General features: G+C 32.0%; 1 protein-coding gene across 3 annotated transcripts in view; it reads right to left on the bottom strand.

The window, feature by feature from the left end:
• The window catches only part of LOC145666729 (protein Skeletor, isoforms B/C), a 463,368-nt gene that overhangs the window by 23,342 nt on the left and 424,804 nt on the right, over positions 1 to 15,222 (bottom strand). For all 3 annotated transcript variants that reach the window (XM_081734256.1, XM_081734257.1, XM_081734258.1), the window contains 2 exons: positions 7,845 to 8,088; positions 2,218 to 2,394 (listed from right to left, as the gene is read on the bottom strand). In XM_081734256.1, coding sequence (XP_081590382.1) covers positions 2,218 to 2,394; positions 7,845 to 8,088 — 421 coding nt within the window. The remainder of the gene's footprint in view (positions 1 to 2,217; positions 2,395 to 7,844; positions 8,089 to 15,222) is intronic.

The following is a 15,222-nucleotide window of genomic DNA, read 5'->3' as shown; positions in this document are numbered from 1 at the left end:
TCTAATTGGTAATCAAATCCGAGTCTTCTGCGCCAAAGGTGCGTACAGTAACCCTATACTTACGAGACATGTAGAGTTTGTACATTTTATAATGCAAATTGTTACTCATGTAAGCTATTGCTTTTCAACAACTTAAGCAATCTCCGCAAACAATTTGGGTGAAACATACGTATTGAGTAATTAATTTATAACATAAAACATCATAAAAAAGATTTTTTATTTTATGAAAGAACAACACCGAAGGGAAAATTTACTAAAATTTTCATTTTAATTGATAATTGATTTTATTTCTTAATGTGTGTTATACACAATGATCTCGTCATACTTTAAAATATTATACCTAAAGTATACAAATTCTAAGAAACATCAAAATTTTACATTAGATGACTCTTAATGAAAAAGTTATTTTAAATCTCTATTTGGATATTCATTAACACTGTAAAATGAGTACTTCTGGAGCAGTTTCTTGACACAGTATTTAAAAATATTATTCAATTTCTTATACTAGTGCAGGAGTTTGCTGTACAGTTTTATTACCTCGCATAGCATTTTGATTAGATTTTGTTAGCCGACATGTGTAGATATTCTAGTATCGTACGAGTGAAAATCTCCATTACTTTCAAAAATACTGTGTGAAAGTATATCTCAAACTGTTTTTCAAAGTATAAACAGAAGGGAGGGATAATATATCCAAGCTTTGAAACAAAGGTCTACTAGGCATAGTAGGATGCACAAAAGACATTATTTTTATTTATTTTTTCTGACGAATGAAAATATTTCTCGCTAGAGCACAATTCTCTTAAAATGTAATTTCGTGTGTTAAAAGTGTATGAAGAATTACATGACACATTAGTCTCAATTTTCAATCATCATATTGAATTTTTCTAATTTAATGTAATACTAAGACTTGATTTACATTGATAATGACAATGAGGATAATGAGTATTATATAATAGTACTCTAGGTGATGGAACTAAAAAAATCACAATATTGACTTAGCATATTTTGTTTGTAATTTGTGGTTTAGAATCAATAGAACAACTGTAGAAGCTAAAAAAAATGTAGGACAGGTGACAAGTTTTCGGTACTAGAAAAGTAAATATGGAACTGGAGATGGATACGTAACGCTTCATATTTTCTCGACTTCGATATGGGGGATGTAGTCAGCACCATACTTCAGCATATAAACACTAAATTTTTTGTTATTTTTCTACTTGTTACGCATATAAATCGAAAAGAATTTTGTAATTATAATGTTTCAAAAATTCTACAATATTATTAACTGTATAACGGGAGAGAAAAGTCCAAAGATGAGACATATATCAATCGATAGAACTTATTGAGATGAACAAAATGATGCGCATGAGTGAAAAGACTCATAAAGTCTTCGAGAAAATGGAGGAAAATAAATTTCTTTGTAAATCTAAAGAATTATGTTGTACGAGCACTAAGCCACTTACTGAGGTGAAACTGTTACTGAAATATATTGTCGTTAAGATCTTCATTATGGCACTAGCACGAAAATAATACATAGCACGGTTAATGAGATACCATCTGAAAGTATAATTAACACTTAAATTTTAATTTCTGTTTAACTAAAATAATACCAAAGACAAGCCATATATCACACGTGGTCCGGGGTTTGATTTCCGGCCGGTGCTTCCCCAACTTTCGGCGTCCACCCAGCGTCGTGAGGCAAACTGGTGAGCCACGTGAATGAAAGATGTGACGGCCATTAGATCTAGAAAGCTCTTGATACGCCGGTTAGTGACAGAGCGACGCAGTGTCTGACCACGTGCTCGTTGCTAGGCTCGACTTAGTCCAACCGATCGCTGACAGATGGCGTTGGAGCGGCTCAGGTCCTCAACATGGGCTGTTACGCCGGGTGGTTCTTTTGTTTTAAGATATATATCAATCGATACATACGAGCGCATCGAACTGAACAAAATAAAATGTTTGTGGACACATTCTTATGCATAGTTTTCGAGAAAATAAAAAACATAACTTTCGTGGTGTTAAAAAATATATTGTTCATTGACAAATAATAACTAACTGTTTTTATTTTGCTGCAAGAAATTATATAAGTACTGTATATGTAGCAAATTATACTGTTAACTAACATATTGTTGTTCGTCTTTTCCCAACTGTTTTACACATTGTCCTTTATGCACATATTATTTCTAACACAAAGTATTTAATTCTACTACGTGTACTAACCTGTAATCGCAGTATACCCTCTTTTTCCTCCAGTTGGTCCTATTCGTGCTGAAAATATCGTCTCTCCGGTTATTTCTGCTGGTATCCATGGTTTAAGTGGTGTTTCTTCGATGTAAGATCCCAAAGATGCAACGCAGTTGTGATCATTCCTGCTACTGAAATCTATCCTAATATCATCTGAAAATAATATGTATTTCGCTTAATTATACGGAAGATTTTCACATTTCTTGTGAAAATCAATAATAATTGAATTTCACAAGAACTAACAGTGTATTTGAATACAATTCAATAAAGAAATAGTTTGTTGTTGATAACCACCAGTGTAAACAAAGACTGTGTTAACCATAATCAGTCAGTCCCGATGTTGTAGGATTGCCCAAAATTTGGATAACAGAGCTTCGCTGAAAATCGACTGGTAACTTGTTTTTACATACTTATTAATCTTTAAATTTACACTTACAAGTGATTTGTTGGTATAATCATAACTAAAACCTCAGATTAGATAACTTATTGCTTTCCATTACAAAATCTCTATTTTTATTATTAATGCTAAAACTCTTAACTATTTCTATTTTAAGAGATCACGGAACTCACCTTATCCAAAGAGATTCAAAATCTCGAAATTTGTCCATTCATAATATCAGTGTATTGTTCCATGTGGGATATTTAGGATAAGAAATTTTTGTTTGAGTACTAAATCAATAAATAAAAATAAAATATGAAATTTCTACTTATCATTCAACTGAAAGAACTATAAAACAGATGTCTTCAGCTTTAACAAAAATAAATCTTAGTTCTTTCTGCTTGGTACTCAATTTAATCATAATTCCTTAATCTAAATATCTCAAACACCAGTTTCAAAGGTTATAACTGAAAAACAGGCATTTTGTAAACTCATTAGGTAGTGCTAATGTTCATTTCATAACGAATAGAAACCTTTTTCTAATTAGTTTCTAAGAAATTAGTCTTTAAATTGTTTTCATAAAATGTTGATTTCTCCAGAATTCACGTCGTTTTTCTGCTTACAATTACCTTCATTATCATCAACGATATTAGATCACTTCCAATTGAGATTAAAACTCAGTTAAATGCACGTAAAATTCTTGTTGTGTAAGCAACTATTGACATGTCTGAAAGACGCTTTAATTCGAAGAACAATGAGATCGAAGTATTTGGTGTAATATCAGATAATCCATTTAGTTTTGGAAGTCAATCAAAAATTGTTAGAATGAACCCAAACCAATAATTTCCAAGTTTTGATCCACTAATAATAATAATAATAATAATAATAATAATAATAATAATAATAATAATAATAATAATAATAATAATAATAATAATAATAATAATAATAATACTTTGTTGGATTTTCATTATCAGTGAAACAGATTTCGATGTGAAATTCAGAGGAACCCTAGTTTTCAGATTCTCTGCTGACGTTGTTCCAGGTTTTGCCACTGAAATTTTTGAACATTTATATTGTAAGCAGTAACTGAACATGAAGCAGTCCATTAATTGGCTTCACCAAGGATGCGCAACTACAATTTTGTTTCACATTTTAAGCCCACAAGAAAACTTAAGTTTTGCAACATACAACATCATCGGCTTCATGGAACAGATATTTTATGCAAAAAGGTTTAAATATAACTTTTTACGAAAGCGAATACGAAAAGTATTTTTACTGGTTTGCTGTGATCAAAATTTGCACTAATGAACGGATTAAATGTCTATTTCAATTAGCAACTGGAAGATTAAGTTGTCAAATGAAGTTATACGTCAATATCACGAATGTAAACCTTTTAAACTTTGGATACACTCAGAATGATGTGAATTGTACGACATTTCAATATATTTTTCGTTCGCATTCATTAATAGTGCAGTTTTAAGTATATTTGCTTTGATAGTGTAAAGGTTTCAACTAATATTAAGCTTCTATTACTGGTAAAAATAATATTAATCCGAGCTACGTTATCATGTACATTTTACATACACTTTATGCATGAAAACTTGCACATATTGTTATATTTATATTTCCAGATCCATGCCATTCAGTAGAACTACACGTGAATTTACTGGTATGTTTTATAAACAGTGAATCAACTCAAATTTTCTCTTTTAATATTTTCTTGAAATCTTATAATTTTTTCCAATATTTAATCCTACACTAAAGTCATTATGTTTTAAATCTAAATTTTTAGAATATATCTGTACAATTCATTCTTTATAGTGAATGGAAATAATGGCACCTCAAAGTAATGGCTTATATTCGAATTTGAACATTGCAATCATTTTAATATAATGTGTAAATGTACGTTAACATGATGTAAAAATATGGTAAAAGTAATTTCTGGTCGTTCATTATGTTAAAATTTTCTACATTTCAAAAATATAATTAATATTATAATTTCTTACTAAAATTAATTTGAAGTCTATTGAACTTGCAGCAATAATTTGTTATGCTACACAATAGAACAATGAACTTTTTGCATAAAATGTAACACAGGACACAGACATATTCAACATAACTATTGAATATTATTTAATTAATTACATATTTTACAGTAATTCCTTCTAAGTCACTATTGGCATTAATTGCCAAAAACCTCATCTCGATATCTCTTACCGTTTTTGATCTATGGGAATCAGCATTGAAACAGGATGTAGTATTAAATTTCAACCACTTCTGGTATTGGTAGAGTGTTATAGAACCTACTCTTAGGGAGCTAAATTGACTGCAAGAAAACTGCATCTTGATATATCTTACCATTTTTGCTCTATAGAAAATGTAGGAAACTTACTCTGTTTATTGTTATTAACAAAGTTACGATTTTAGGTGCGCATTTTCTTCTTTTAGAGCAGAAAAGTGTTCTCCGAAAGTACGAATGTGTCAAATGTTGTTGCTACTTGGGAATAGAGATAATTTTTCTTTCTTTTTTTTCTTTTTTCTTTTTTTCTTTTTTTTTTTTTTTGTCATTTTTCGAACCTTCATTTCTTTAATCTACATTCATTCCCTTTTTTCTTCTTATGCTGTTACTTTTTAAAATTTTTGTTTCCTTTATGATTTTTTAAATAATGGGCCAGATGAAATATCTTGTCACTTAAAATTTCCGAGTAGAGAGCCTTGTAGGACAAGCAGAACACTTCATTAAATGTACCCTTTGATATTTTTCTATCTCAGTTTTTGTTTCCTCCTGTTATCTCCAGCCATTTGTGATTTACAAGCATTCGATGTTGTATCTGAAACCCCTTGTGTATATATGAGTATACTCTCTCTCTCTCTCTCTCTCTCTCTCTCTATATATATATATATATATATATATATATATATATATATATATATATATATATATATATTTAATCATGTGTATAATGTATTATGTTAGAGACCTATGATGTATCTATTAAATTTTTAACTAGAGAAAAGAGCAGTTATTAATATACTTGAGGAAAATAGCAACTTTTTAAAACCATTTTTCACCTTATTTCAACACTTTTTCTCCTATAAAATCTTTCCGTGAAACTCTTAATCATAGTTATTGACAAGCGAGTTTTGTTTGACAGTGTGAAACTGTAGTGAACTTTCAAACTATAGGAATTCAATGTTCAATTCAGTAGTACATCTATAACTAATAGATTAATAAGATTATAGATGAATAAGATCAAACATAGAGCTTGTTCCTCGGAAGCTGAATTCATTTCAAAAAACCATTACTCGTTATACCTTACTGTTTTTGTTCTATAGCGATAAAAGTTGAAACCGGAAATCATTAATTTTGAGTCATTTACAGTTTGAATAGGTGGTTAAGAGAGAAGATGGAACCTATTCTTGAGAAGCTGAATCGATTGAAACAAACTTAATCTCGATATCTCTTACCGTTTTTGCCCTACGGAAATCTGTATTGAAACCGAAAGTAATGATAAATTTCAACCGCTTCCGGTTTTGCTGGTGTTCCAGATTATGAAGATATGCTGCCTTGATAAACTGAATCCTTTTCAAAAAACCGTTCGTCGCCATCTAATACCATTTTCGTTCTTTGGCAATAAGTATTGAAACACGAAATGGTTAATATGAACTGAAACCCATTCTTGGGACGCTGAATCAATTAGAAAAACTGTGTCTCATATTTCTGAACATTTTTGTTCTATGAAATTCAGAATTAAGCCGGAAGTAGCAATATATTTCAACCACTTTCTGTTTTGGTACAGTGTTGTAGGTTGTGACGATATGCTATATTTAGACATCGATTTGACTGCAGAAGACCGCTTGCAGCTATCTATTACCATTTTTGTTCTATGGAGATAAACGCTGAAACCGGAAATGGTTAATTTGAATAGAGGGTTAATGGAGAAGGCAGAACCTATTCTTGAGAAGGTGAATCAATTGCCAAAAACCCCATCTCGATATCTCTTATGTTTTCGATCTATGGGAATCAGCATTGAAACAGGATGTAGTATTAAATTTCAACCACTTCTGGTATTGGTAGAATGTTATAGAACCTACTCTTAGGGAACTGAATTGACTGCAAGAAAACTGCATCTTGATATATCTTACCGTTTTTGCTCTATAGAAATCAGTACTGAAACCGGAAGTAGTAGTAAATTTCAACAATTTCGGTTTGCTAAAGTAGTGATGGTATGTTCCCTTGACCCTGAATCGTTTGGAGAAAACTGTTTGCCGATTTCTATTAGCATTTTTGCTCTATGGCGATAAGTGCTGAAATCGGAAATGGCTAATTTGAACCACTTCCAATTTGAATAGAGAGTTAATGAAATAGTTGGAACCTAATTTTGGGATAATAAATTAATTGCAGAAAACCACATCTCGATATCTATTACCGTTCTCCCTCTGTGCAAATCAGTATTGAAACTGGGAGTAATATTACATTCGAATTACTTCCAGTTTTGATAGAGTGTTTGGGATAGTCATAATACGTTGCGTTGAGACACTGAATCGTTTGCACAAAACCACTTCTCGCCATTTGTTACCGTTTCCGCTCTATGTCGATAAACGTTGAAACTGGAAATGACTAATTTGAACCTCTTCCGCTTTGAATAAGGAGTTAATGGAGGAAATGGAACATATTCTTGGAACGCTGAATCGATTGCAAAAGAACATGTCTCGATATCTCTTATCGTTTTTGCTCTGACAGTTGTCGACAGACGGGGACAAAGCTGTTCTATAGGACTTCCGGTATTAATGTATAGCATAATTTGAAAGTCTAATAATTGAGCAAGTCGAGGGAAGACAATGATAAGCGCCACTTTCGTTGAAATATAGTTATTAGGTGGAAAAGGTTGGCATCGAATCACAGAATAGTATGTAGGTAGTTTAATTTCGAAAGTGTATCTGTAAATGGCAGGGGAAGCTTGTTTGTTATGTGTCATTACATCGCATGCAAATGTTGAACTTCCTTTTCCAGTTTACTCAAAAGCTAGTCACTTACCATTGTCTTTCTCCAAGCCGCTCAATTAGAAATTAGTGGAATCTCGTATTATAAGTTAGTCCTTTCAAGTACAATTTTCTGGAAGTATCATTGACTTCTACTTTTTGAAATTTGTTAAATTTGAATTGAAAAAGATTTTAGTGAAATCCCTTTTCTTATCTGTTAACATCACCATAAACTTACCAGAAGTTTTATCTTGTGCGTTGTGAGCATTAGCTTCTTTCCTGTTATTCAGAGGACCAATAGCAGCAATAACATTCACTTCACCATCCTCTGGGATAGCTTTGTCGTTAATGCCTTCATTGGTTTGTAGAGGTCGTTTGTAGACAATAGTTCTGATTCCATTAATTTCATAACCCTTCACTAGTACAGCATCATTTCTTCCACCAAGACGGTGATCTGGACATACGCCACTTTTACCGTTACACTGAAAAGAAAACAAGATATTTGCTTTTCTACTAATAATTTTTAGTTAAGTTCAGGGTTGTTAATAGTAAAGGAACAGATTTGTGTGTGAGTGTGTTTCGGGAAGTTAAATGAAATATATTTCAACTAGGTTGTGTTCACAGAACCGAAAACCATAATTCGGTGTGTTTCCAGAAAAGAACTGAAATACATGTTGACATAATAACACAGCCATACGCACAAAATAAATAAATAAATAAATAAATAAATAAATAAATAAATAAATAAATAAATAAATAAATAATAAATCAATAAATAAAACAATAAAATAAAAGTTCCGTGCACCGGACCCCAGGATATGGATTCGATGTATTTTGTTATACAAAATCCAACTTTCGAAACCCCAGGACGATTGATATTGTCAATTTTTTATGGGCGAAAAATTTGAGCGATTTTGGATAGGAAGGAGACACGATTTCGCCCATAAAACAAAATCAACATATTCAATCGTCCTAGGGTTTCGAAATTTGCATTCTGTGTAACAAAATACATCGAATCCATTCCCTGGGTCCGCTGCACAGAACTTTTTTTTTTTTTTTTTTTGTATGGCTGTGTTACATGTATCTTCCCTATCCAAAATTGCTCAAGTGTTTCGCCCATAAAAGAAATTAGTACGGTCAATCGTCCAGGGGTTCGAAATTTATATTCAGTGTAACAAAATACATTCAATCCGTACGTTTGGGTCCGTTAAGTAGAACTTTTTCTTTGGGTGGCTGTGAATTAAAAAAAAAAAAAAACATCTTTAGCTGAATATCGTTCCAAGCTGCAAGCGATATTGAGCAACTGCAATATGACAAATCCAGGAAATATTTACATTTAAAAAAAAAAAAAACTTATTTCTCTTCTCTCTGTAATTTCGCTTTCACTTTAATATCGTTTCGGTTCCAGAATCAGAGCCAATTTGCTCAGAAATCAATTTTGGTTCCTTGTCGGAATCAACTTTCTCCAATACAGAGTTCGAAATTGTTTTATTAGAACATATCTTTCGTACCGTGTCCGGAATTCTTTCGGGAAAATTTGTTCCGGTTCCGGGACACACAGTGTAATTCATTTACTCCTATCGGTTCCGTTATCATTAACAACCTTGGTTAAGTTGACAACATACTAACTTTAGAAATGCATTAGATGATAAATAAAACTAAAGAGAACAGTTAGATATTCAACTTCAAGATTAGAATATATTCAAGTGAAAACCTACATAAACAATTATTTACTTACGGGTAGTTGGGATAAGTGGGGACAGGGGTAAGTGGGGACATGTGCGTTTTCTAAAATCTGATAAAAAAAATATGAAAACAGTTTATCCAAATTTGAAGAGAGTGGACGTAGTACCATTCGTCTGGTAGAGTGGTTTTAACTAATATGAAGAGTATAAAAGAATACCCCTATGCCAAAAATGAGTCCATGTTTTAGCATGCGATCAACTTTCGTAGATCTTGAAGCGTTCGGCTATCCTGAAATAATTGTCACAGAAGCATCTGGGGTAACCATTGTACAGTTAAGAAGAGATGATAATGTACTTATAAAAATTGATTGTACTATGTTGTGTTTGTCACTATATGTATAATTGAGGTGTCCCTACTTACCCCACATTTTTTTTACAGTGGGGTAAGTGGGGACACAACATTTATACTTGTAGTGAAGTAGGGACACGAACACAGATGCAGGTACAGTATTTCCGATAATACGTCGAAAATGACGAAGACAGTACAATGCCTGGTTTAGAGCAAGTGGAAGAAAATGAGTATTATGCAGCTGATTACGTGAAATGTTGGTACATTAACAGAGAAAGTCAGCAAAAATGTGTATGGAATGAAGTACCTTGGAAGAATTGGTATGCAATTTCGATTTCCATTTCGAGAAGATGTAGATACTGTACACAAAAGGGCTATTTTCTATGGCCCTGTTAAGTTTGACAGTGTGATGCGTTTCGTAATTAAGACTTCTATTGTAGTTAATACTTCTATCGTCTAACTTCTATTGATAAACACCATCGTTTCTTTAAAGTAAAACTGTAGACTATAAATCCAGTTCATACAATCAATGTTTTGTGTAGACCCTATTTGTATTCTATAAACTATAAGTAGATTTGTATTAGATGCCTTACAATACTCAGTAATAGCCATCACTTTTTAATTCAGAGTCATATGAATCTACATGGGTTTCAGGGTGTAGCCTACATTTATTCTTATTTGCCCATTTTTAGAACTGTTAGGTACCAGTAGATTTGTTAATATTCAGTATTTGGTTATCATAGTCCAGAGACGTACCCCATCAGGAGCTCTTTTATATTATTATTATTATTATTATTATTATTATTATTATTATTATTATTATTATTATTATTATTATTATTATTATTATTATTATTATTATTATTATTCCGTCTCAGGGCAAACTGTAATCACATATTTTTCATTATTTCAATGCTTATGAGATAAGTAAATGATGTCAAGCAAATATTTTTAATATCAGAGTTTTCTGAACCAAATAAAACATATTTTTAAAATATTGATATTACTTGTTTTTAAATACATTTGCCACAGCACCATTTTCGAAATGTAGTATCTCTGGTTAGAACTGCAGCAGAAATATGAAACTTGGACCTATCAGCAGTAGAAAACAGGTACTCTGTTTCCACTTTCCAGTCTTTATTGCCCGTGTTAACATATGAGAATAACAGGGTTGTCCCCACTTACCTCAAAAAACGGGGCAAGTCCTGACAGTAACTGGTTTTTAATAAACATTTTATTGCGGAACAAGCTTTTACATTGCTTCAAAATGGACCCCCTGCTTATCAAGTGTACAATCCAAAGTTAATATGACCATACTTACAGTTTGATAATCCGGAAGCTATTACTGGTACAGTAGTAGAAAGTTGAACGTTGCAAAATGTGTTCCCACTTACCCTAACTACCTTTACATTTTTATTGATACAACAGTAGGAAAAAAAAAGCATTATTGGTGAACGTACATAGGTAAGATACGTCAACCTGAAGTGAATGTTTATCTAAACTTAATGAATTTAAATATTTTATTAATTAAAGGTTATGAGATTAAAATTGGAAGAAGAAAAACAGTAGAAGTTTATTTAGTTTATTAGTTGATTGATTTGGAGTTTAAGGTCTCTTTCTGCACCAAGGCAACATGAGACTTGGACCTACATCCACAGCTTAACGTGGGATTTTAATTATAGAAGTTCACACTGGGAATCAAACCCGAGTCTTCTATGTCAAAGGCACGTACGCTAAACACATAGCCATGAGGGAGCGCAGGAGTTTACTTTAAATATAACTATAAATACAGAATGTTCAACAAATCAATTTACTAAAGAAAAAATAGAAAATGTTTTAAGAACTACAACATATATTCGTATAATAGTTGACAACAGTTTTTCTTCCTTCCTGTCAGTGTCAAATTACTGTTCAATTGTACGTGGGTGTGCAGCATTAGAACAATAATTCGTCAGTATGTAACAAATGCCTGAAAGAAACACGAGTAAAATACGAACGTTAGAATAGTATAGAATTTGTACAAACAAGATTAGCCAGTTATAAGGCGTGGTGACAATCAAGAGGAGGTTAGTATCAGACAAGGAGTGAGACAAGTTTGTCACTCTCTCCTGAACTTTTCAATGACTACATACAAGGGATACTGGATATGATGAGAAAGAAACAAAGGAATACGTGGAATGATGTTACATGAATAGCAGATAGATACGATTGTTTTGTTGACGATATAGCTGTGCTGACAGAGAGCAGAGACCTACTTGAAGCGACACTTCTTGAGATGAAGGCCACTCTCAGCTCTGGTTATATAGCATGAAACTGAATAGAGGGAAACAAAGATACTGACAGTAAGCAGGCTGTAGGTTAGGAGAAGGCCGATTGTACATGGATTAAAATATTCATATTATTGAAAAGTGCATTTAAAAAATTTAGGCATGATGACTTGATATATGGATGATGATGATCTTCTGTAAAATTTGATTCAATACGAAACCATGTACAGCATAGAACTTATTTTCTTTCCATTTATTTACAAATATGTTTTCAACCGACTTTTTAAAAAAAGAAATTTTCATTTTCATGCATGTTTGTACGGTTGTTCGCGATTATATTGAGAACTGTTGGGCATATTTCGATGCGGTTTCCACTGTTGGGATAACCTATTCCAGACGAATGTTTAAGCATATAAAATATTTGAAAAAAGTATTAGTTAATTAATTATTTTTAAAAAATCAAATATTTCCTGCAACGCCTGAGAAAAAAATATTTTAAAATGCTGCAACCAGAAATTCAACAATGTAAGTGATTGCATATAACCAAGGGGTTGAAAAATATCTTTGTATTCCGCTTTCTCCAAATGGTTTAAACTGTTTGGTGATGGATGCGTATGCCATTGTTGATATCATGACTGGTTACACTCAACTTCTGCCAGAATATCATCCACTTTTGCTGTGATTGGTCGCTCACTGCGAGGAGCACTTTGGATATTGATATTTTTAGAACAAAAGCGGGTGAAATACTTTTTCGTCTGTTGCTTTTGATGGTGTATGTTGCTAACAAACACCACAAATTTCTTCACGGGCTTGCGTATCATTTGCATCTTTATCGAACTAAAATTGTAAAATACAGAGCTATTTTGCAGAAAGTTCATTCATCTCCACAGCGCAATAACTTACGTGTGACTCTGAAAATTCTAAACTTTTTTTTGCACAGTTACTAGCCTCAAGTGTTAACTGTCAAATGATGTTGAGCCGGATCCGCTGCGATTCATTTATCCAGCGATTTTTGACACTAACACCATCTCATTCGCAAAAGACTAACTGCAATTTAGACTACTTCTTAAATTGATGCGATTTTCTCCAATATAATGATTTATTCCCAAGGAAAGTTCTTATAATAATAATAATAATAATAATAATAATAATAATAATAATAATAATAATAATAATAATAATAATAATAATAATAATAATAATAATAAATGAATTTGATCATTATTACTTCGCATTTCTTCACGCAGAATATATATCAATTAAATTAAGATAAAACTATTAAGAATAATAATGATTTCCTTATACCTTTATAAAAATATATTAAATAAGATGGTTTGTAGGGAGGCCCATTTTGTAGGAAATTAGTCTTACCTTTAGTTTAAGAATGAAACTAAACTATGGGGTAGAAAATAGTTTTAAAAAAAACTTAAAAGAAAAATATTTGACTTCAAAAACGCACTAAAAAGATTTTTTTTTTTAAATGTGAACCGACTTTAAAAAGTGCACTAAAAGGCAGAAAATAATTAGAAGTGCTATAAAGTAGACGATAATAATAATAATAAAGAGCTTAAAAGTATAAAATAATTTATTATTAATTATCTATAAAAATATTTTTGAAGTCATACTAAACCAAACACATTAATGTCTGATAAAATTATCATCGAAATAATTTTATATTAGGCAATAATTCATTCAGCTTGACACGATTTCCAAAAATGTTTATATATAATAGTAACAAATTGTTTTTTGCTTTTAAGTGCTTTATTAAGGTATTGTTATTGTCTGTTTTCTAATGTTTTTGTTATTTTCTGCCTTTTAGTGCATTTTTGAAGTTGGTTCATATATTTTTTTAGATATATTTTTTCTTGTCGATTTCTCCATTTCCCAAATTATTCTATCGTCATTTAGTTTCATTAGCCTACTGACCATAATCGTACAAGGCTACTTAGAATATCTAATTTCATTTTCACTTTTATTCTTTGCAACCTACATACATTGTATATGAGCTCAAATAAGACGCATCTTGTTTCCTGTATTGAATTTGGAAAGAAAAAATATATTTTCACTGCATTTAACAAAGATTTTATTTTATTTTATTTATTTATTTCAAATATAATGTGATATTTTAGCAAGAAACATATGTGGAGTTACACTGCTTAACTAAATGTAGAATCGCACGCGCATCTGAGTATGTCTATAGCGCATGTGCGTTCAGTGAAAAGCATACATGCTATGCAATAATAAATAAAGCGATTGTACCCAAAGTACATGTACTGAGTCACTTAACTGTACATACAGTAGTTGAAATGCTGTTTCACAGCGTATTGGAAAAAGGAACACAGATTCCGGAATATTTATTGAATTGAAATAATCAAAATCTCCCTATCGGCATATAAGACGCATTCTATTCTTGAACTTACTCTCAAAAGAAAAAAGTGCGTCCTAACATCAATAAATACAATATCTGCTAGTATATTACAGAGTCCGTTTGTGAATTGTGTGTTTATTCTGGAGTATTATCCGAAACCATTCAACCATTTCTCTCTCCCTTGAGAAATACTCTTCTTTCGGCGAGTTATATGACACTACTACCGCTTTGACTTAATGAATTTCACTAAAGGCGCAAAGAGCGGGGGGGGGGGGGGCCAAAAAAGTTGTTATTAGATTGCCTGTTGCGTTTAAAAATTGTTCAAAATAAGGTACTGAGATTGTATATGAAAGCTTTTTGATACACATAAAACGAAATAAATCCTTAATTAACAGAAACAAAGTATTTGATGAGCAAAACAATATATAACTAACTAACTAACTAACTCTATGGCCTATGGAACGCGGAGGTTCAATGTCGCGTTCACACAAGCTCTCCACTGACTTCTATCCTTAGCTAACTGCATCCAGTTTCTACTTTGTATTCCAATCTCTGCGAGATCCATCTTTATATTGTCCTCCCATCTGCGCCTAGGTCTTCCTAATAGTCGTTTTCCGATTGGTCTTCCAGTCAAGACTTTGAAAGCGTTTCTACTTTCTTCCATTCTAGCTACATGACCCGCCCACCTAAGCCTCCTAGACTTGACGACCCTAACAATGTTGGGTAAACCGTATAAATTATGTAGTTCCTCGTTATGAAGTTTCCGTCATTCCCCATTCCCGTTCCTCTTGGGTCCGAATATTCGTCTCAGGATCTTGTTCTCAGATACTTTCAGTCTATGTTCTTCCCTTAGAGTAAGTGACCATGTTTCGCAGCCATACAAAACAACAGACATGATTATCGTTTTGTATATTTTAAGCTTCAAATTCCTCGACAGAATTCGCGAC

Source organism: Thermobia domestica, chromosome 12 (assembly GCF_964235325.1).
Source record: "Thermobia domestica chromosome 12, izTheDome1.hap1.1, whole genome shotgun sequence".
In the NCBI taxonomy this organism is placed as follows: domain Eukaryota; kingdom Metazoa; phylum Arthropoda; class Insecta; order Zygentoma; family Lepismatidae; genus Thermobia; species Thermobia domestica.
Note: the sequence above shows the minus strand (reverse complement) of the source record. Positions and strands in the feature narration are given on the sequence as shown.